Raw genomic sequence first — 20,283 nt, 5'->3', positions numbered from 1 at the left:
GCACCAGCTGAGCTGTCTCCCAGAGGACTGTCAAACCCCTCCAAAGCTCAGGTCTGAAGGGTTGTGACTTGCTCCTGCACATGTGCCACGGGAGTCTTACCAAACCAGTGCCATGGCCACCAGCACAGCCTTGGCACTCCCAGCACAGCACACAGACAGGCTCTGCCAGCTCCCTGCAGCAGATGGGAAAGTGTCCATTTGCTAATTTCTAGCCTCTCTGAAGCCCTTGCAGCCGGTTTTGTCCCCACTGGGCACAGTCGTTAGCAATGAGGAAGGCATGTTAACCACCCGGGTACAGAGACACTGCCTCACCATCAGCTCCAGCCACATAGCCACAGGATCACTAAGGTGGGAAAGTCCCCAGGACCATCCAGCCCAACCAGGAACTCAACCCCACCATGGGCACCAAACCATGGCCCCAGGTGCCATGGCTACACAATTCTGGAACCCCTCCAAGCATGGGGACTCCAGCGCCCCCCGGGCAGCCTGCGCCAGTCCCTGACCACTCTTGCAGCAGAGATATTTTTCCTTATCTCCAACCTAACTCTCCCCTAGCACAACTCTTTTGGGCTTTTCCATCCCAAACCATTCGGTGACTCCATGAACAAGCAGAGACTGGCAGCAGCTCCTTCTCCCTCTGGTCACAGCAGCTGACAGCAGCCTCCCATGCTGTCTGCAGGGGAAGCCGTGGGGAGTAGCTGAAGGACCAGAGCCACAGTTTCTGTCTGGCTGAGAACCCTGCTGTCACACAGGCTGTGGAGCAGGGCTCAGAGCAAGGCTCCTCCTGGCCTGCCAGGGATGGGATTTGCAGTCAGCTGCTCACACAAGTCCCTGCTTCCCTTCAACACTGCAAGCAGAGAGAAAGGGCAGGAGAAAAGCCAAGCAAGGATGCTTCTCCCCAGAGGCTGCAGCCCCTGCCATGCAGCACCACTAATTAAAGAGCAAATTGGCTTCCCTGCACAGACTCACTGCTGAGGCAGAAAGGCAAACAGGCAAGGCAGGCACGACAGATGCAAGCCTGTGCTTGCAGCCACAGGGTCCTGCAGTAACAGGACCCACAGCAAACGGACTCAGCTCCAAAAGCAAAGCACCAGGCATGGATTTGCTTCCATTGCTGGGGGTGTACCAAGATGGGGACAGAGGCAGTGAAACAGAGGTGACGTTTCAGAGGTCAGAGGCAGGTCAGGACAGCTGCTTTGTCACAGGCCGGCTGGAATGGACCAAGAAATAAGCACTTCAGAGCAGGAATACAAATTCACTAAACTGCCTCTGAGCAGCTGCAAACGAAGGTTCAGGAGAGCCAAGAAGAGAAGGCAAAGGGCCACTGGCAGGAGCCCTGCACCAGGCAGACAGGAACACAACAGGATCCAGATCATCACTGCTGAGGTCAGCTGCTGCCATGACCCAGCAGCAGTGGAGTTCCTGCTGCAGGAAGCAATCCAGATGTTCCAGCTGCTAACTGAGGAAACTATCTCTAAAGGCACCAACAGCTGTAGGAAAACAAGCCAGGAGAACAGGTCTTGGTAGGTCAGACCAGGAGGAGCAGCGTAGGGAGAGGTAGGAGCAGCTCCAAGCAGCAGCTGCAGCCTGCAGCAGAAACACAACCTCCTGTGGGGCCATGTCTTCAGGATTCAGTGACTGCCCTCAGTCTGGGGAACCAGAAAGGTGCCCTGAAAGCCACAGAGCAGATGAGGCTGTGCCTACAAACAGGGACGTGGGAACTGATGGCCTCATCTCTTCTAATGCTCACACAGCATGCTCAGGGTTATCCACACAAGGTAGCTTTCCAGGCTTGGCAGCCCCCCAGGTTACGGAGAATCCCTGGAGCGAAGCAACTGCTTCTGCCCACGGTCCTGATACAGGCACTGCAGGTGCCCAATCACATTTCTGTCACCAGGACATTTCATAGTCTTAGAGCCTTTAGGGTTGGAAAAGCCTTCTGAGACCCTTCAACCCAGCACCACCATGGCCACACCTCTTTGGAACACCTGCAGGGAGGGGGCATCCATCACCTCCCTGGCAGCCTGTGCCAGTGTCTCCCCAACCTCAGTGCCAAGAATTGCTTCCTGCTCTCCAGTTTGTAAGAAGAAATTCCTTCCAGGAGGGTGGCAGACCCTGGTGATGCATACATGAGAAATGAGACTTTTGCAACCCTCAGCTAACCTTTGGCTCCCATGGACCACCTGAGATGACACTTGGCAGCCACTGCTGCTCTAATGCCTCTCTGCTGGGCTCTTACCTTCACGTTCTCTGGGTGAAGCCCTCCAGGGTGCTTGTCCATGTACTGACACAGATCAGTGTGCTGCAAGAGTCAGGTGGAGAGAAAAATATTACTACGTGTGTAACTGCAGCAAGAAACACCCTGCTGAGGAGAGGGCAGGGAACCTGGCTCACAGGGAGGCTTGGTCAGAGGCAGCACACAGTGGGGTGGGGCAGGCTGGAGCCTGACTGCTCTGAGCATCCTCACATGGCAACTCCACTGCTGCCCCAACACCCTGCACCTGGTACATTAGTGGCAGAAGCACAGCACCGCAGGACGGCAGGGGGTGAAAGGGACCTCTAGAGATCACTGAATCCAACCCCCTGCCAGGGTAGAGTCACCTAGAGAACAGGTCACACAGCAACACACCCAGCTGGATTTGAAAGCCTCCAGAGCAGGAGACTCCACAGCCTCTTTGGGCAGCCTGCTCCAGGGCTCCAGCACCCTCACACCAAAGTTTCTCCTTAAGCTCAAGTGACACCTCCTGCGTTCCAGTCTGTGCCCATTGCCCCTTGTCTCCTGCCCCTGGGCACCACTGAACAGAGCCCAGCTCCAGCCTCCTGCCCCCCAGCCTTCAGCTCTTGCTGAGCATTGCTCAGATCCCTCTGGAGCTGCTCTGCCCCTGGCTGAAGAGCCCCAGGGCTCAGAGAGAGAGAAAAACAGAGAGGAAAAAGGCAACAGAGAAGCCCCAGTGTCCTGACCAGCAACTCTGTATGCTGCACGTTTCCAGCTCAGCTCTTCGACATTCACACCAAGATGTTGCTGGGGACAAAGAACTTCTCTTGACCCTCAGATGCCAGAGAGTTTTTCATGACTGCTGGGCCCCACAAGGTTAAAGACCGAAGCTGTGCAATGTTCCCAGCTGACAGATCCCACACACTCATGTTCTAAATCCAGGTATCCAGTGAATTCAATCACTGCCAGGGCTGCCTCCTGAGGCTCTCCTGCTGTCAGCTTTTAACCTGTCCCCAGGATGCACTCTGCAAGGAAAGGTGCTGTCTGCAGTTATGCTTCCTGGCCCTCCTTCAGCGTCAGTGCTGAAAGCAGCACCTCTGAGCACCTCAGCTGCTCCAGCAGTGGAGCTGCTGCCAACTCAGTGACACAAAACTTCATTTGCTGGGAGCTCCTGGGCCGCTGAGAGGCCATCGCCGACTTAAGACATCTCCCCCAGTGCTGGAATGGACAGCAGAGATCAGTGGCAACAGTGCACCAGCTCCATGACGTCATCTCTGTGAACTTAGTCAAACCCAACCCCTTTCAGGTTTGTCAGGTCTCAGGCACTCTCCAGTGGAATTGCAGTCACAGGAATACTGAGATTCCTGAGGCAGCACAGGGACAGGTGGTCAGAGAGAACCAGAGGAGACCTCACAGGCCCAGACCCAGCAAGGCCAGGTACAGAGTTGGCTCAGTGCCCCAGCCCAGATGGAGGCTGAACAGGGGAGCTCTAAGTGTTGCATGTGCACATTCACACCCCTGGATGCACTCTGGCCCGGGGCTGAGCCAGGAGGGGGTTAGACTGGAGATCAGGGAAAGGGTCTTGAGCGGAAGAGTGGGCACGAACAAGCTGCGGCTAGAGCAGGGCACAGAACCCCTCTGAGATGTCAGCTGAGCTCTGTAAGGTCCTGCAGAGGCCCCAGCAGCTGCTTCCCAACCCCTGAACCTGGTCTGGCTCAGCCCTCCACGTGTAGCCCACTTCACTACAAGGCATCACCTCTGCCAGGCTCCATGCTCCTGAGGGCAGGCAAGGGCACCTCTGGCCTGAGCCCCTGCCAGGGCCTGGGCAGCTCCTGCAGCCGACTCAGCCCCCTCTGAGCACAGAAGGTCGGGGGCAGCACTCACCACATACTCAAACACCAGAGTCAGGGTCTCCTTGGTGTGGATGATGTCATGCAGCAGCACGATGTTGGCATGCTTCAGCCCCTTCAGCAGAGAAGCTGCAAAGCAACCAGAGGGCACCTTCAGAGGCAGCTAAAGGTCTGACACTGCTCCAAGGCTCTGACACCTACTGCCTCTTTTTCTCCTTTCCCAGTGACTTGGATGGTTTTCTGAGACCTGAACCTGTTCAACCCTGGCAGCCTGCTCCAGGGCACCAGCTGCTGTCACCCAGCACCCCCAGGGCTTTCTCTGATGGGCACTTCCCAGCCACTCTGCCCCCAGCCTGCAGCCTTCCTGGGGTTGTTGTGCCTCAAGGGCACGACCCAGCCCTCGGCCTTGCTAGAGCTCAGCAGGTCAGGATGTTCTGTGTTCTAATTCCAGCACAGATCCAGCAACAACATGCAGAAACTTCCTTCCCAGCCCTGCAGTCCCCAGCTCTCAGTCTGCCACTTGCCCTTCACACATCTGAATTCATTCCCACAAGCAGCAGCGCTGCTCTCCTGCAGCCTGCACACCACTGAATGCAGTTCAGTGGAGAGAGGAGTGCCCAGGGGAAGCCACACTGACCACACACTTCCCATGCCTCTCCACAGGCAGAGTCATCACTGTTTGTGATGCCAGCTTCCTCGACCCACAAGAATCTACAAATCTTAGCACTAGCTCAACCCCCCAGAAACAGGATCAGGGAAGCACACAGCACCTCACTTCTGTCATAGAATCATAGAATCAACCAGTACCACACAGTATCATCAGGGTTGGAAGAGACCTCACAGATCATCAAGTCCAACCCTTTACCACAGAGCTCAAGGCCAGACCATGGCACCAAGTGCCACGTCCAACCTTGCCTTCAACAGCTCCAGGGACGGCGACTCCACCACCTCCCCGGGCAGCCCATTCCAGTGCCCAATGACTCGCTCAGTGAAGAACTTTCTCCTCACCTCCAGCCTAAATCTCCCCTGGCACAGCCTGAGGCTGTGTCCTCTTGTTCTGGTGCTGGCCACCTGAGAGAAGAGAGCAACCTCCTCCTGGCCACAACCACCCCTCAGGTAGCTGTAGACAGCAATAAGGTCACCCCTGAGCCTCCTCTTCTCCAGGCTAAACAACCCCAGCTCCCTCAGCCTCTCCTCATAGGGCTGTGCTCAAGGCCTCTCCCCAGCCTCGTTGCCCTTCTCTGGACACGCTCAAGCATCTCAATGTCCCTCCTAAACTGGGGGGCCCAGAACTGAACACAGTACTCAAGGTGAGGTCTAACCAGTGCAGAGTACAGGGGCAGAATGACCTCCCTGCTCCTGCTGGCCACACCATTGCTGAGGCAGGCCAGGATGCCACTGGCTCTCTTGGCCACCTGGGCACACTGCTGGCTCATGTTCAGGTGGGTATCAATCAGCACCCCCAGATCCCTCTCTGTCTGGCTGCTCTCAGCCACTCCGACCCCAGCCTGTATCTCTGCATGGGGTTGCTGTGGCCAAAGTGCAGCACCCTGCACTTGGAGCTATTGAACGCCATCCCCTTGGACTCTGCCCATCTGTCCAGGTGGTCAAGGTCCTGCTGCAGAGCCCTTCTGCCCTCCAACCCAGCCACATCTGCCCCCAGCTTGGTGTCATCTGCACACTTGCTGATGACTGACTCCATGCCCTCATCCAGATCATCTATGAAGATGTTAAAGAGGATGGGGCCCAGCACTGATCCCTGAGGGACACCACTAGTGACAGCTGCCAGCTGGATGTGGCACCATTCACCACCACTCTCTGGGTCCGGCCCTCCAGCCAGTTCCTAACCCAGCACAGAGTGTTGCCATCCAAGCCATGGGCTGACAGCTTAGCCAGCAGTCTGCTGTGGGGGACAGTGTCAAAGGCCTTGCTGAAGTCCAGATAGAGCACATCCACAGGCCTCCCCACATCCACCAAGCAGCTCACCTGATCATAGAAGGAGATCAGGTTAGAAAGGCAGGATCTGACCTTCCTAAACCCATGCTGGCTGGACCTGAGCCCTTTGCCATCCCTCAGGTGCGCTCTTATCACCCCCAAGCTAACCTGCTCCATCAGTTTCCCTGGCACTGAGGTCAAGCTGACGGGTCTGTAGTTCCCAGGTTCCTCCATCCGACCCTTCTTGTGGATGGGGACCACGTTGGCCATTTTCCAGTCTCCTGGGACCTCTCTGGTGAGCCAGGACTGCTGGAAAATGATGGACAGCAGCTTGGCCAGCTCAGCTGCCAGCTCTCTCAGCACCCTGGGATGGATCCCATCTGGTCCCATGGACTTGTGGGTGTCCAGGTGGCTCAGCAGGTCCTGAACTAATTCTTCATGAATTTCCAGGGGAACACACTGCTCCCCGACCCCATCCCCCAGTTCAAGAGGCCACTTGCCCTGAACTCCTCCCTCCTTACTGTTGAAAACTGAGGTGAAGAAGGCATTCAGGACCTCAGCCTTTTCTACATCATCATCTTCCAGGTTGGAAGAGACCTCCAAGATCATCCAGTCCAACCTATCACCCAGCCCTATCCAGTCAACCAGACCATGGCACTAAGTGCCTCATCCAGTGTTTTCTTGAAGACCCCCAGGGACGGTGCCTCCACCACCTCCCTGGGCAGCCCATTCCAATGCCAATCACTCTCTCTGGCAACAACTTCCTCCTAACATCCAGCCTATACCTACCCTGGCACAACTTGAGACTGTGTCCCCTTGTTCTATTGCTGGTTGCCTGGGAGAAGAGGCCACCCCCCACCTGGCTACAATGCCCCTTCAGGTAGTTGTAGACAGTAATAAGATCACCCCTGAGCCTCCTCTTCTCCAGGCTGAACAACCCCAGCTCCCTCAGCCTCTCCTCATAGGGTTTGTGTTCCAGGCCCCTCACCAGCTTTGTTGCCCTTCTCTGGACATGCTCCAGCACCTCAACATCTTTCTTGAATTGAGGGGCCCAGAACTGGACACAGTTCTGAGAAAAGATCACAGAATGGGAGCTGGAAGGGACCTCTGGAGACCACCCAGCCCAACCCCTTGCAAGAGCAGGCTACACAGGAACACACCCAGCTGGGGTTTCAAAGTCTCCAGAGATGGAGACTCCAGAACCTCTGGGCAGCTGCTCCAGGGCTCCAGCAGCCTTACATTACTGAAGTTCCTCCTCATGTTCAGATGGACTTCTGCTGTGCCACTTACCCCTTGTCCTGACACTGGCACCAGTGAACAAAGCCTGGTCCCATCCTCCTGCCACCCACCCTTGCAGTCTTGATCAGCACTGATCATACCCCCCTCAGGCTGCTCTTCTCCAGGCTCAGCAGCGCCAGGGCTCTCACCTGCTCCCACCACAGAGCTGCCCCAGGCCTCTCAGCAGCTTTGTAGCCCTTTGCTGTCCCTCCCCAGCAGTTCTCTGTCCTTCCTGAACTGGGGAGCCCAGTTCAGGGCTGTGGCCTCCCCAGGGCAGAGCAGAGGGGCAGCAGAACCTCCCTTGCCCTGCTGGCTGCACTCTTCTGAATGCACCCCAGGACACCTTTGGCCTTCTTGGGCACCAGGGCACATTGCTGGCTCATGGTCCCCCTGCACCCCCAGCTCCTCCTCCCCAGAGCTTCCCCGCAGGTCGCCCCTCAGCTGCGCTGGTGCAGAGGCTGTTGCTGCCCGGGTGCAGGACACTCCACTTGCCCCTGGGGGACTGCAGGAGGTTACTCTGGAGTTATGCTGGATCTGGACATGCTCTCAAGGACCCATTTGCAGAGGAAGTCTCCCAGGATCAAAGCAGAAGCAGAGCTGCACTCTTTAGCAGACCTCTCATAGGCCTTGATTGTGAGGCACCAAATTTTCCTCCTAGCAAGAGCACAGCCCCAGAACTGGAATCCTGCAGCTGCTTCCCACAGCACGGTGAGAAACCAGGACTGTGCTTATCAGCCCCCCAGGTAATCGCGCAAAGGGAGGGGCTTACCTTCCCTGATGGCAGTAAATGGGGTTCCTTCCTCCTCCTGTAACCTGATCACCTTCAGTGCCACCAGCTTCCCATTCACCCTGCCAAGGCAGGAGGGGAAGGAGCAGGTCAGAAACCACCACAAGAGGAAGCAGAAAGAGCACTTTAGCTCCTTACAGTGAGAGGGGGAAAACACTGCAGCAGGCTGCCCAGGAATGCGCCCAGGACCCCTCCCTGGAGACGTTCAGTGTCAAGCCTCATGTGGCCCTGGGCAGCCTACTCTAGTTGGGGGTGTCCCTGTTGCTGCAGGGGAATTGGGCAAGGTGACCTTGGAGGCTCCCTTCCAGCTTGCTGTGCTCTGTGAATCCACTTCCCATTGTTTTCAATCATGTCCTGCCTCAGTATCTCCTGCCAGTGCCAGGGATTCCTCCAGAGCACTGCAAGGAACTCTTCAGAGCTTCCAGAACAGCAGCTTCATGTTTGCACCCTTGGATGCAGCCCAGGAATAATCTCAGGTTTCCTGGGAGTCAAACCTTCTGCCTCTTCTGGGCCAGAGCAGGAAGCTGAAGCCTGGTTCAGAGGCACCACCTTGTAAAAGGTTTAATGCCTCTGCCTTCCACTGGGCTCAAAGCAGAGCCTGCTGCTTTCCATGCAGCACAGCCATGGCCATGCTGCCTCCTTCCCACCTCAGCACACCACAGTATCTGCCCTCAGCAAGCTGAGGGAGATGGCAAATACTTCTTGGGTCGTGCTGGCCATTCCCCACTGGGGCAGGACATCCCCAGGCACATTCCTGCCTCCATGGCCCTGGCTGGCTTTGGGAATGACTCATTTAAGAGCTCAAAGAGGCTTTGTGCTTTCTCTTCCAGCATGCTGAGTCTCCCCACAGAGATGTTGGGCTGGAAGAGCCCTCTGAGACCCTCCAGCCCAGCCAGCAGCCCAGCCCCACCATGGCCACCAAACCATGGCCCCAAGTGCCATGGCCACAGCTTTGTGCAACCTCTCCAGGCATGGGGACTCCAGCACCTCCCTGGGCAGCCTCTGCCAGTCCCTGACCACTCTGGCAGCAAAGAAATTGTTCCTCATCTCCAACCTAACCCTGCCCTGGCACAACCTGAGGCCATTTCCTCTCCTCCTGTCCCCATGCAGCTGCTCAGAGCCCATCCTGCCTTTGCCCACCCGGAGGACCCTGGTTTCATGGTTTTCCTTCAAGCACAGGAGCTGCAGTCATCATTTGTCATCTTGCCGTGCTGGCTGCCTGCTGCCAAGCTCACTCTGTCATCCTGGGCCACCACGTGCCAGCGACCAGACAATCCTGAACTGCTTTTGGTTGGAATGGACCTTCAAGACCAACCACCCCCAACCCCCTGCCATGGGCAGGGGCACCTCCCAGCCACCTCCCACAGCACAGGCTCATCCAGCCTGGCCTTGAATATCTCCAGGGAGGGGGCTGGGCAACCTGTGCCAGTGTGTGCCCACCCTCACTGGCAAGTATTTGCCCCCAGTCTCCAGCAGGCAATGTGTCCTGCTCCCCCTCAGCCAGCAGGCCCAGCACTTACTTGCTCTTCCCTTTGTAGACTGTGGCGTAGGAGCCTTCCCCCAGCTTCTCCAGCTTCTCATAGGAGTCTGCTTTCCCAAACTTGGGGCTCGTAGGCTACACAAAACACAAAGGAGATGACCTGGCAGCACTCACCATGTTAACTGGGTACAGTCTTTAGGGGCCAACCACTGCCACCCTTGGACCTGCACATTCCCAGCAGCTGCAAGTGAGACCAAAGGCAGGGACTGGCAGAGCTCAGCGAAAGCATCAGCTGATGCCACTGGGTGCCAACTTCCAACAGGCAAGGGTGGAGCTACCAGAAGGGTTTTGTATCCCATCCACATGACTCTAGTTCATTCTTCCAGCAGACCTCTTAAGCCAGCACACCACTAAACCACCTGACCTCTGCAAGGCAATCCATACGGTGCCTTTGCCTGCCCAGAGCCAGGTCAGACAAGCACTGTACCTTTATTTGTTCATTTTCAGACTAAACCCCTGCCCAGATCACTGCTCCAAGGGCCCAACGTCCCAGGGCACAAGCCACCAGTCAGACAGTGGTCAGGCTGCAGTGTGCCACCACCCTCATGGTCCTCGCAGCGCTGCTAAGCCCAGCCTGAAGCCATCACCCCTCACCCTGGCACTCCAGCCTTGGTCAGAAGTCCCTCCACAGGGACTCCTCTGTCCAGCTCTGGAAGACTCAACACAAGGACATGGAACTGTTTGAGCAGGGCCAGAGGAGGAAGAGCCTGGATCCAAGGGCTGGAGAGCCTCTGCTGTGAGCGCAGGCCGGGAGAGTTGGGGCTGTGCAGCCTGGAGGAGAGAAGGCTGCAGGGAGACCTCAGAGCAGCCTGCCAGGATTGGAAGGGGCTGCAGGAGAGCTGGGCAGGGACTTGGGACAAAGGCCTGCAGTGACAGGACAAGGGGGGATGGCTTCAGTCTGGCAGAAGCTGGATTGAGATGAGCTATGAGGAAGCAATTCCTGACCAGGAGGGTGGTGAGGCACTGGCACAGGTTGCCCAGGGAAGCTTTGGAGGCTCCCAGCCTGGCAGTGTTCAAGGCCAGGCTGGATGAGACCCTGAGCAAGCTGTGCTGCTCATGCTGAAGAAGGAGAAGCAGACAGCACTGAGCAGAGCCATGGGAATCACTTTTGTTGGAAGAGCCTTTAAGATCGCCAAGTCCAACCCTTAACCCAGCACTGCCAACTCACCACCAACCCATACCCCTCAGCACCACATCCACCACAGCTCTGATACCCTTCCAGGGATGGGGACTCCACCACTGCCCAGGGCAGCCTGGGCCAGGCCTGGACAACCCTTTGGGGGAAGAAGTTTGTCCTAATCCTCTCCTGGCACAACCTGAGCCTATTGCCTCTTTTCCTATCACTTGCTGCTAGAGAGAAGAGATCAACACCCACCTCACTACAACCTCCCTTCAGGGAGGCCACCAGCAGCCTGGCCTGGATCAGCAGTGGTGTGGGCAGCAGGAGCAGGGCAGGACTGTGCCCTGCACTCAGCACTGGGGAGGCCACAGCTGGAGTGCTGGGGTCAGCTTTGGGGCCCTTGCTCCAAGAAGGACATTGAGAGTCTGGAGCAGGTGCAGAGAAGAGCAAGGAAGGTGGGGAAGGGTCTGGAGGGCTGGAGAGGAGCACCTCTGGCTCTGTGATTGCATCTCAGTTAATTCTCTTGGCCTACCTTCTGCTTTCAAGTTTTTCTAGCAGGAAATCTCTTTGGAGCTCTGTAACAAAGCAGATCTTCAGTTTTGATTTGCAATCACTCCCAGTGCTCCTCTGCACACAATATTTTCCCCCTGAGGACAGTGTGATATTGAAGTTTAATATCCTTCAGTTAAAAAACAAAAAAGAGAGAACAAACTCCCTTCTGAACGTAGGCTCTGGGAGGGGGGTGGTGAAGTGTGACATTCCCAAGCTGTTCTACAGCGATGAAAAATGCATGAGAACAGAGCCCACACAGCTCTGTGCCATCAGCAGGTGCTGCTCAGGGTAATTTTCCATTAAAGCTGCCTCTGCTACACAGCTTTGGGTCCCTCTGCACACAGAGGGCATTCACCTGGCAGAGTACAACACGCAGGTGGAGTGCAAGAGCTGGGTCAAGCCTGGCTCCCCTCCTCACGTGAAGGGTGGACATGGGGGCCTTAAAGGTGCCCATCTGAAAGAGCTCTGTGAGCCCTGCAGTCCCTCTCAGGGAAATGGCTGCTGGGCAGACCTCTGCCTCCTCCTCAGTGGCCACCAAGGTGATCAGGGACTGGAGCAGCTCTGCTGTGGGCACAGGCTGGGAGAGTTGGGGCTGTGCAGCCTGGAGGAGAGAAGGCTGCAGGGAGACCTCAGAGCAGCCTGCCAGGATTGGAAGGGGCTGCAGGAGAGCTGGGCAGGGACTTCTGGCAAGGGCTTGGAGTGACAGGATGAGGGGGGATGGCTTCAGACTGTCAGAAGCTGGATAGAGATGAGACATTGAGCAGATGTTAAGAAGAGATAGTAAGAAGCATTTAAGAAGTGGAGGGGCACTGGGACAGGCTGCCCAGAGACGTTGTAGAGGCTTCAAGCCTGGATGAGGCCTTGATCAAGGACTGGCAGGGGTGTCAAGGCCCATGGTGGGGGATTGGCACTGGATGATCTCAAGGGCCTCTCCCAACCCAAACCCTTCTATGATTTCTCTGTGTTACTCTCATCTGTCCCACATCACTCTTGCAATCCTCACTGCAATTTCTGCCCTCCACACATTGGCTCTCTTCTCCCAACCCTGCTGCCATGGGCTGCAGCTCCTTATCCAGAGGAGAGAAACACCTCTGGGGTACTGCCTGCTGTGCTGCTGAGATGGTCACTGCCTTACTCCTGGGCTAACCTGGGACTGGGCAAATGCAGCCTCAGGAGAAGGCAACCTTGATGGGAACTGTTTGCAAGGAAGAGAAGCACAAAGACAAACGAGAAAAAGACCCAAGTAACAACTGGAGCGTCTGAGAACAGGCCTGGGAAGGAGCAGCTGAGGGCCCTGGGGGTGTTTGGTGTGGAGAAGAGGAGGCTGAGGGCAGAGCTCATTGCTCTTTGCACCTCCCTGGGAGGAGGCTGCAGCCAGCTGGGGCTGGGCTCTGCTCCCTAGCACTGGGTGACAGGAGAGCAAATGGCCTGAAATTGTGCCAGGGCGGTTCAGGTTGGGTGTTAGGAAAAATGCCTTTGCTGCCAGAGCAGCCAGGCACTGGCAGGGGCTGCCCAGGGAGGTGGTGGAGTCCCCATGCCTGGAGGGGCTCACAAGCCACATGGGTGTGATGCTGAGGGCAGCGATTCAGTGGTGGCTGAGCAGCAGCAGTGGGACTGGGAGCTCCGGAGCGTGCTGGGACGTGATGATCTCAGAGGTCTCTCCCAGCCTCCACGGCTCTGGGGTGCAGAGGTGTTTACGAGCAGCCCTGAGCCTCTGCTGCCAGCGCTGGGCAGAGTGCCTGGGCCGTGGCGCAGCAGGAGAGGACTTACGGAGCTGGGGCTGGAGTGGCGGCGCAGCTTGGGCGAGTCCTTGCCCGCGGCGCCCGCCCGGGCGGTGATGCAGGCGTTGTTCTCCGAGTGCACCCTCTTCACCTGGCTGCTGGGCTTCTCGAAGGGGTCGAAGCTGCTCTGCGTGCGCTGCACCCGCACCTTCTTGTCCTCAGGAATCGTGTCCAGAGCCTTGACCACCGAGTCCACCCCCTGGCAGTTCCGAGTGGACATCTTTGTGACACATATCTGGAAGGACAAAGCGACCGCTGAGCCGGACTGGCCTGGCACCTCGGCTGGTCCCGGGGAACTGTGCCAGCTGCAAAGGCCTGGACCAAGAAGAGTGTGGCCAGCAGGGCGAGGGAGGTTCTCCACCCCTCTGCTCTGCCCTGGCGAGGCCACAGCTGCAGTAGTGTCCAGTTCTGGGCTCCCCAGCTCCAGAGGACAGGGGGCTCCTGGGCAGTGTCCACTACCTGCCCCCGATGCCGTGCGGGGCCCCACACGGGCTGCAGCGGGGTCCTGCCCCACCACACATCTCTGGAGGCTGCCGGGCTCAGCCTGTCAGCTCACCCTGGGCTGAGGAAAAGCTACTCTGGCACGCCAGACCCCCTCTTGCCCCTGCCCTGAGCACCAAACGCTTGCCACTCTCAGCCCCTGTGCCTCCAAAGGGCTCCCAGCACAGAAGCACCCCCAGGACACCTCCTCTGAACTAGGTTATCACAAAGGCACCAACTGGCTTGACCCTGGACAGAGGTGGGACCAACCTGAAACTAGGGGAGCTTCTGGAAGCTTTTGACAGGGACCACTCTAGTAGTGTCCCCAAAACAAATCCCCTCCAGACCCAAACCCAAGCACCCAGCACCAAAGTTCCTCAGACATCTCCCCCAGGCCCCAGAAAAGGCTGCTTCAGCTCCCAGTCCCAGCTGCTTGTGTCAGATGGGAGCAGGCAAACAGGGAAAGGTCACTGGAGTGGCAGATGGGATCGGTGCTGGACTGGAAGCTCCAACACTCTGCATGTGTCTGCACCACTGAGCCCAGTGAGCAGCTGAGAGGCTGTGCTGAGCTGCAGGGCAGGCACAAGTCCCTCCCAGCAAGCCTGAAGCAGCACAGCTCACACCACACAAATGAAAAACTACTTCAAAAACCTCAGTAAGAGGAAAAGTTTTGAACTGGGACTGACCAGGCCAAGTGCAAGGTCCTGCAGCTGGGGCAGCTTGGACGTGGCAAGGTGCAGCTGAGCATTTCCCAAGTCAGTGTTTTCTCCTGTCCACAGCACAGCCTAAGTCACGAGGCAGTTGTCAGACCTGATGTTGCAAGCTGATGTTCCTCCCCTCGCAGGAGAAAGTCTGATTTTGGAGAGCAGCTGGATGAGATCTCAGGTCTGCAAGAGCCTGGATGCATGGCCAAAGCAGAGCCCTGCTCTGTGCCAGCAGTGCCCAGGAGTCACCCGAGGACAGCCTCAGGTGAAGGTCACGCAGCAGTCCTGCCAGCTTGTAACGCCCGTGGGAAGAGACAGAAGTTCAGGAGAGCTGCTCTGAAGGAGCCTTTTGGTCCAGCTCTGCTCTTAGGCCCCACCATACAGTGGCTGTGGTGTGCACAGAGCCTGGCAGAGCCTCCCTGCCAGGTGCAGGACTCGGGGCTGCCTCTCTGGCGGCGCTGGAGCTTCCCCTGCGGGCGCAGCCTGGCTCTGCTGCCGTGCCCCGGCTGAGGGCTCGCAGCACACACAGGCACTTGGCTCTTCCCTGCAGCAAGCAGCAGGGCACTCTCCACCCCCAGGGACACGCAGGGCTCCGAGCAGCCTGATCTAGAACCGCAGGACATAGAACCGCGGAACTCTCACGACCCCACCGCTGCTGCTCAGCCACCACCGCCAGACCCTCAGCGCCACATCCGCAGGCTTTGAACGCCCCCGGGGGTGGGGACTCCACCACCCCCTGGGCAGCCTGGCACAGTGCCTGACAACCCCAGCTGGGAAGGGTTCCTCGTACCGAGCCTGAGCCCTTGCTGATGCAGCCTGGGCCAGCACCTCACTCCAGACCCCTCCAGGGTAGCTGCAGCGAGAGCCGAGGTCTGCCCTCAGGCTGAACAATCCCAGGGCCCCAGATCCAGCTGGGGATGTCTCTGCTCACTCCAGAGCTCCCTTCCCTCCCAGTGCTCTCCGTGCCCTGTGACGCATTCCTCTGCAGCCTGCTCTGGGCGGACCTGTGGCAGCAGATTAGCACTAGGTGGTCTCCAGAGGCGCCCTGCAGCCCCCACCACGCCGCCAGTCTGTGAGCGGGCAGGGGCGGCAGAGGGGTGGGAGTGGAGGCTTCAGCGCCAGACGAGCCAGCGGCTCCCTGGTAACCAGCAGAGTGCTGCCGAAGGTGTCTGAAGACAAAGGCTGCCGGGGAGCCGGGACAGGTGGCGCCTCTGCTCTCCTGCTCACCCACTGCTGTCTGTTGTCTGTCCTCCTCTGTAACCATATGAACGGAACTTAAAAATAAAGTAAAAAAATATTTTCAGTGCCTTTCCCATCCCAGCCTCCTGCTCCAGCAGATGGCTTCGTGTGCAAGGCACTGCAGACTGCTTCCCAGAAGGGCATCCTCAGTGACTTTGATAGGAACATGACCATAGAAGCATGGAATAGTAAGGTTGGAAGGGACCCCCAGAGATCACCGAGTCCAACCTCTGCCAGAGCAGGGGCACCCAGGGCAGGGCACCCAGGAGCACATCCAGGTGGGGCTTGGAAGCCTCCAGAGCAGGAGGCTCCACAGCCTCTCTGGGCAGCCTGCTCCAGGCTCCAGCACCCTCACACCAGAGAAGTCTCTCCTCATGCTGAGGTGCAGCCTCCTGGGTGGCAGTTTGTGTCCTCTGCCCCTTGTCCTGTCACAGGGCAGCACTGAACAGAGCTTGCCCCCAGCCCTCAGCTATTTACAGACACTGACCAGATCTCCTCTGGGGCTGCTCCCCTGCAGGCTCTCAGCCTTTCTCCAAAGCAGAGCTGCTCCTGTCCCTCCATCATCCACTTGGTTCTGGACTCTTGCAGGTTTACAGTTGTATCCCACCCTGCAGCAGTCCTCTGGGTGGTGAAGCTACCAAAGGCACAGCCAGAACTGCAGAGAGGCTTCCTACTGCCACACTCAAGTGTGAGAAATCTTGTGAGACTTGACAGCAAAATGCCAGCTCCTGCGAAATCCTGAGGCTGACAGCAAGGCTTGCAAGAGAGGAAGAGGTAAACAATCCCATGTGTGAAGAAGGCTTCACCCAGGTCCTCCTGGCTCATCTGCCTACTCCGAGCAAGCCTCTCGATTACCTCCAGGTAGCACCAGGTACTCGTGATGAAAAACAGAGCCAAGAATTGTTCAGCAAGCACAGACTGCAACAAAGCCCCTGAGGTGGGTCGGAGCTGGTCGTGCAGCTGACAGCAGGAGGTGGTGAGTCCCATCCCCAGAGGGGCTCCAGAAAGGCACCTGGGGACATGGTTTGACAGCCACGGTGGTGGTGGGTTTCTGGTTGGACTGGATGAGCTTAGAGGGCTTCTCCAAGCCAAACAGTTCTACAGTTCTCTAAGACTCAAGCTCAACTATGCAGCCTAGAAGTCAACTAAGTCCTTTTACGTGGCGAGTCTGCAGCCAGGTGAAAGCAATGGGACGTGAGATAAAAACTCATCTAGATGCACAACGAACCAGAGTTTGCCTCAGATTGAAAGGTCAGACAAAGGGAGGTGAAGAACTCTGGGACCACCTTCACATGCTCTGCTGCGAAAAGCAGAGAGGAAGGGGCCAGGATGCAAAGCCAGCCCTGCAGAGCAGCTGCGGGGGGAGAGGTCTGTCAGGCAGAGTGTGCCAGGCATCCCACCAGCCCCCCTGCACTGGACACCAAGCTCTGGCCTTTACAGGACATGGGGCTCTCACAGCATCCTCAGCAGACTCTTCAGAAAGGCTTCCCAAGAAATAATTCAATCATTCTAGGCAAACTGCTTTGGCTGTCCTTCAGTCAGACCAGTTCCTTCAGCAAAATAAAGCAAACACTTCCCTCTCTTCCCTCCTCCCCGCAGCTTTTATCCTTTCCTTTCCTTCTCCTCCAAAGCTCCTTCACCATCTCTAGCAGAATCTAGAGGAAGGATGAGCTAATGACAGCTTTTTATGTTATTCTGCTACTGCCTTTCAAAGTTTCATTCCAGCCCCAAGAAGGAAACCTGCCCTGCTCTGGGCTGTTTCACCCCTGAGGTCAACAACCCTGCGGGCTGCGAGAAGCCGGCTGGGAGGCAGAGCATGGAGCAGCTCTGCTGCCCTGCTTGGTGACTTGTGTCCAGCATGGCCTCTTCTCTCAAATCCACCTGGGAGAGAGCTACAGACAGGCCAAGAGCCTCAGCTCTGGCACACTTCTCCTGGGCCAGCTCTCCTCTGAGCTCCCCATACCCCAGATTTCAGCTCAGCCTTCCAGAAACCTCAGCAGCAGCCACCCATGACCTTTCCACTGCTGCCTGCTTTCATGGAAGCTGGAGGGTTCTGATAAGGGTAAGTTCAGCTTCACAAACCTTCAGTGAAGAGTCCTCAGCCCTGTTTGGATCTCACAGACACCTGACTTCTTTTTTTAACTTGTTCAGGAAGCTCCCCCCACCCCTGCACAGCAGCTCTGGCTAGCACAGGCTATGGCAGGCACCAGACAGAACTGTTGCTTCTGCATCATGCAGCCACAGAGCTGTTTGGGTTAGAAGTGAGATCCAAGATCATGGTGCTCAACCTTTCAGTCAACACCATCATGGCCCCACATGCCACAGTCACATGTTTCTGGAACACCTCCAGGGATGGGGACTGAGTATTTCTGCCTTGCTGGGAATTCAGAGGGAAATGACCCCACCAAAACTGTCTGCAGCTGCTGCTGCAAGCTGTAAGGGACACAACTGTGGCCACCTTCTGAGAGAGGTCACCCAGCACGACGGCCTGAAGCCTCACCTGACCTAGACCAAGGATTCACACAAGATCTTGTCCCAGAAAATTCCTACCAATAATCACAGAGTGGTAGGGGCTGGAGGGACCTCTGAAGATCAAGTCCAACCCCAGATTGTCAAGTCTAGGCCCAGCAGAATCACAGAATGGCTCTGTCTGGCAAAGCCCCTTCAGCTCACTCAGCCCAACCATTCTCTAGCTCTGCCAAGGCTGGGGCTGAGCCATGACCCTCAGCACCACAGCTCTGCCTCTGGGAAACACCTTCAGGGGTGAGGATGCAGCCTGTGCCAGGCTGTGAGAACCCCTTCAGTCGAATTTCCTTTCCTGGTGCACCTTGAGGCCCTTTGTATCTGCAGACACAGGGCAGGGCAGCATCCTGACAGCTGCACCAGGCACAGCCCAGTGGAGCCAGCACCACACAAAGCTTTGCAAGCCTCTTCTCCCTTCAGCTGGAGCTGAGCAGAGCTGGTGGGACTCATTCTCTGCCAGCCTCCGGGATGCCCTGGGCGTGCTGATACTGAGGCCCTTCCAGTGGGACCTTCCCTTTTCCTGGCTGTAAGGTCACGAAAAACAAAAGCTGCCTGCCTGAAACAGACAACTGCTCGGAGGTCAACTTTTCAAACAGCCCTCCCCGAGCTGACAGCACCAATCAAACTCTCTGTGGGTTTGGCTTCAAAGACCCTGTTTGGTTTTCAGTGGCACAGCAAACCAGCTGCAAACAGACACTTTTGCTGCAGGATTCCCACAGCTGACCAACCTCCAGGCACCCGAGCTGCAACAGCCACCAGCTCTGGCTTCTCCGCTCTGCCTTTCTTAAGCTTCAGGGAGAAGACACAAAGGAGCCCACAAGAAATAATCAGGCCTCAGGTGAGCTCTCATCTCCTGTTTGATGGACCTCAGCCGCACTACAAAACTGACCCACGCAGAGAGACTGCAACCTTCACAGAGCAGTCAGGACTAGCAACGTGGGCAACGCGCCCAAAAGTTAGGAATGCTGATGGGAAAGGCCAGAAATAACTAACGATCCTGGAGTGAAATGTCAGAAACGCAACTCCAGCTGCTGAGGTAAGGGCGGGTACACAGAGGGTGCAGAGCTGACCGTAACTGCAGTTAACAGCTGCTAACTCCACCACACCATGCACTTCTTATGTTCCACATCTGCACTCCCAACTTTTGGCCATACTTTTTCACCGTTAAGTTATTCCCACACACACAATTAATATGGCATCTGTCTTTAACTAAAGACTACCACGGGGAGTTATTTACCATCACTGATTTTTAGGCTTAGAAAACTAAAATGGGAGAACTCCAGAGAGAGAGCAGGCTCAGAGCAAACAGACCCGATGGGTTCACATCTGAGGAGGAGCAAAACCAAACACTTGGAAGAAGAAAGCTGATAGAAGCAACAACTTTCCCACCTCTATGTGCATAAAAACATACCACTAAGGAAACCCACAATTAACCCATGCCTAGGGCTGCCTGTGCTCTCACGCCCTGTACAGCAGCCAGGCTGAATCACTTCCGTGCCTTCAATCAGGGCAGATGCGGCGCCGGTTTGCAGCTCGCTAACAGGTGCCATACGTTTTGCATATGAACAAAGGCAAAGTCCCCCGCAAAGAGGCTTGCAGGCGCAGTAACTGCTGTGACAGGCACTGTTCTTGACCCAAATCAAACGGCCAGGAGCAGTGTGAGGCAGAGGCAGGCACGCTGGGCTTGTGCAGAGCTGGGGCTGCAGCTGTGTGACAGCCACAACGCGTGGGGGGCTCGGCGCAGGAATCGTGCGGAGAAGCGCCGAGACAGGGCTGAAGCCTCCCTCTTTAATCATATGCAGTGAGACAGAAGAAAAACCCTTAATTGGCAAGGACGGGAAAAGCAAACACGAATCCCTGTCAGAAGAGTTATTTGATCCCACATGGAGACACAACTCAGCTTTTCGCGGGAGTACAATTCACACACTGCATGACAATGCTGCCCTCAGAAGCAACCCCCCGGCTGCTGCCCCGCCTAAACAGCAGCAAAACCACAGCCCAGCACTGCCCTTCCTCTGTATGGGAAACACACGGTGACACGCTGTGAGCTGGGCAGCACGTTTCTGCTCTGCTCCCTGCCACACTCAGCTGCCTGCAGATGCCAACACATGTGGTAAAATCCTATTTGTTGGTGAGTGGATTTCCGTTCTGGTCACTGGATTTTTGCTTTGCTCCCTGGATTTCTGCTGAGCTCCATCTCTGCCTTCAGCTACAACTGAAACAAGCAGCCAGCACCAAAAGCAATTCTAATGGGTTTTGGGGGACCAAGCTACATACAC

The 20,283-nt window shown here is 56.7% G+C and overlaps 1 protein-coding gene across 5 annotated transcripts in view; it reads right to left on the bottom strand.

The window, feature by feature from the left end:
- Positions 1-20,283, bottom strand: part of CDK14 (cyclin dependent kinase 14) — a 90,453-nt gene that overhangs the window by 47,180 nt on the left and 22,990 nt on the right. For all 5 annotated transcript variants that reach the window (XM_064166843.1, XM_064166847.1, XM_064166846.1 and 2 more), the window contains 5 exons: positions 13,048-13,293; positions 9,586-9,680; positions 8,048-8,127; positions 4,100-4,194; positions 2,240-2,302 (listed from right to left, as the gene is read on the bottom strand). In XM_064166843.1, the coding sequence (XP_064022913.1) occupies positions 2,240-2,302; positions 4,100-4,194; positions 8,048-8,127; positions 9,586-9,680; positions 13,048-13,293 (579 nt within the window). The remainder of the gene's footprint in view (positions 1-2,239; positions 2,303-4,099; positions 4,195-8,047; positions 8,128-9,585; positions 9,681-13,047; positions 13,294-20,283) is intronic.

Source organism: Pogoniulus pusillus, chromosome 28 (assembly GCF_015220805.1).
Source record: "Pogoniulus pusillus isolate bPogPus1 chromosome 28, bPogPus1.pri, whole genome shotgun sequence".
Classification (NCBI taxonomy): domain Eukaryota; kingdom Metazoa; phylum Chordata; class Aves; order Piciformes; family Lybiidae; genus Pogoniulus; species Pogoniulus pusillus.
The sequence above is the reverse complement of the archived record's forward strand: the minus strand, read 5'-3'. Positions and strand labels throughout refer to the sequence as shown.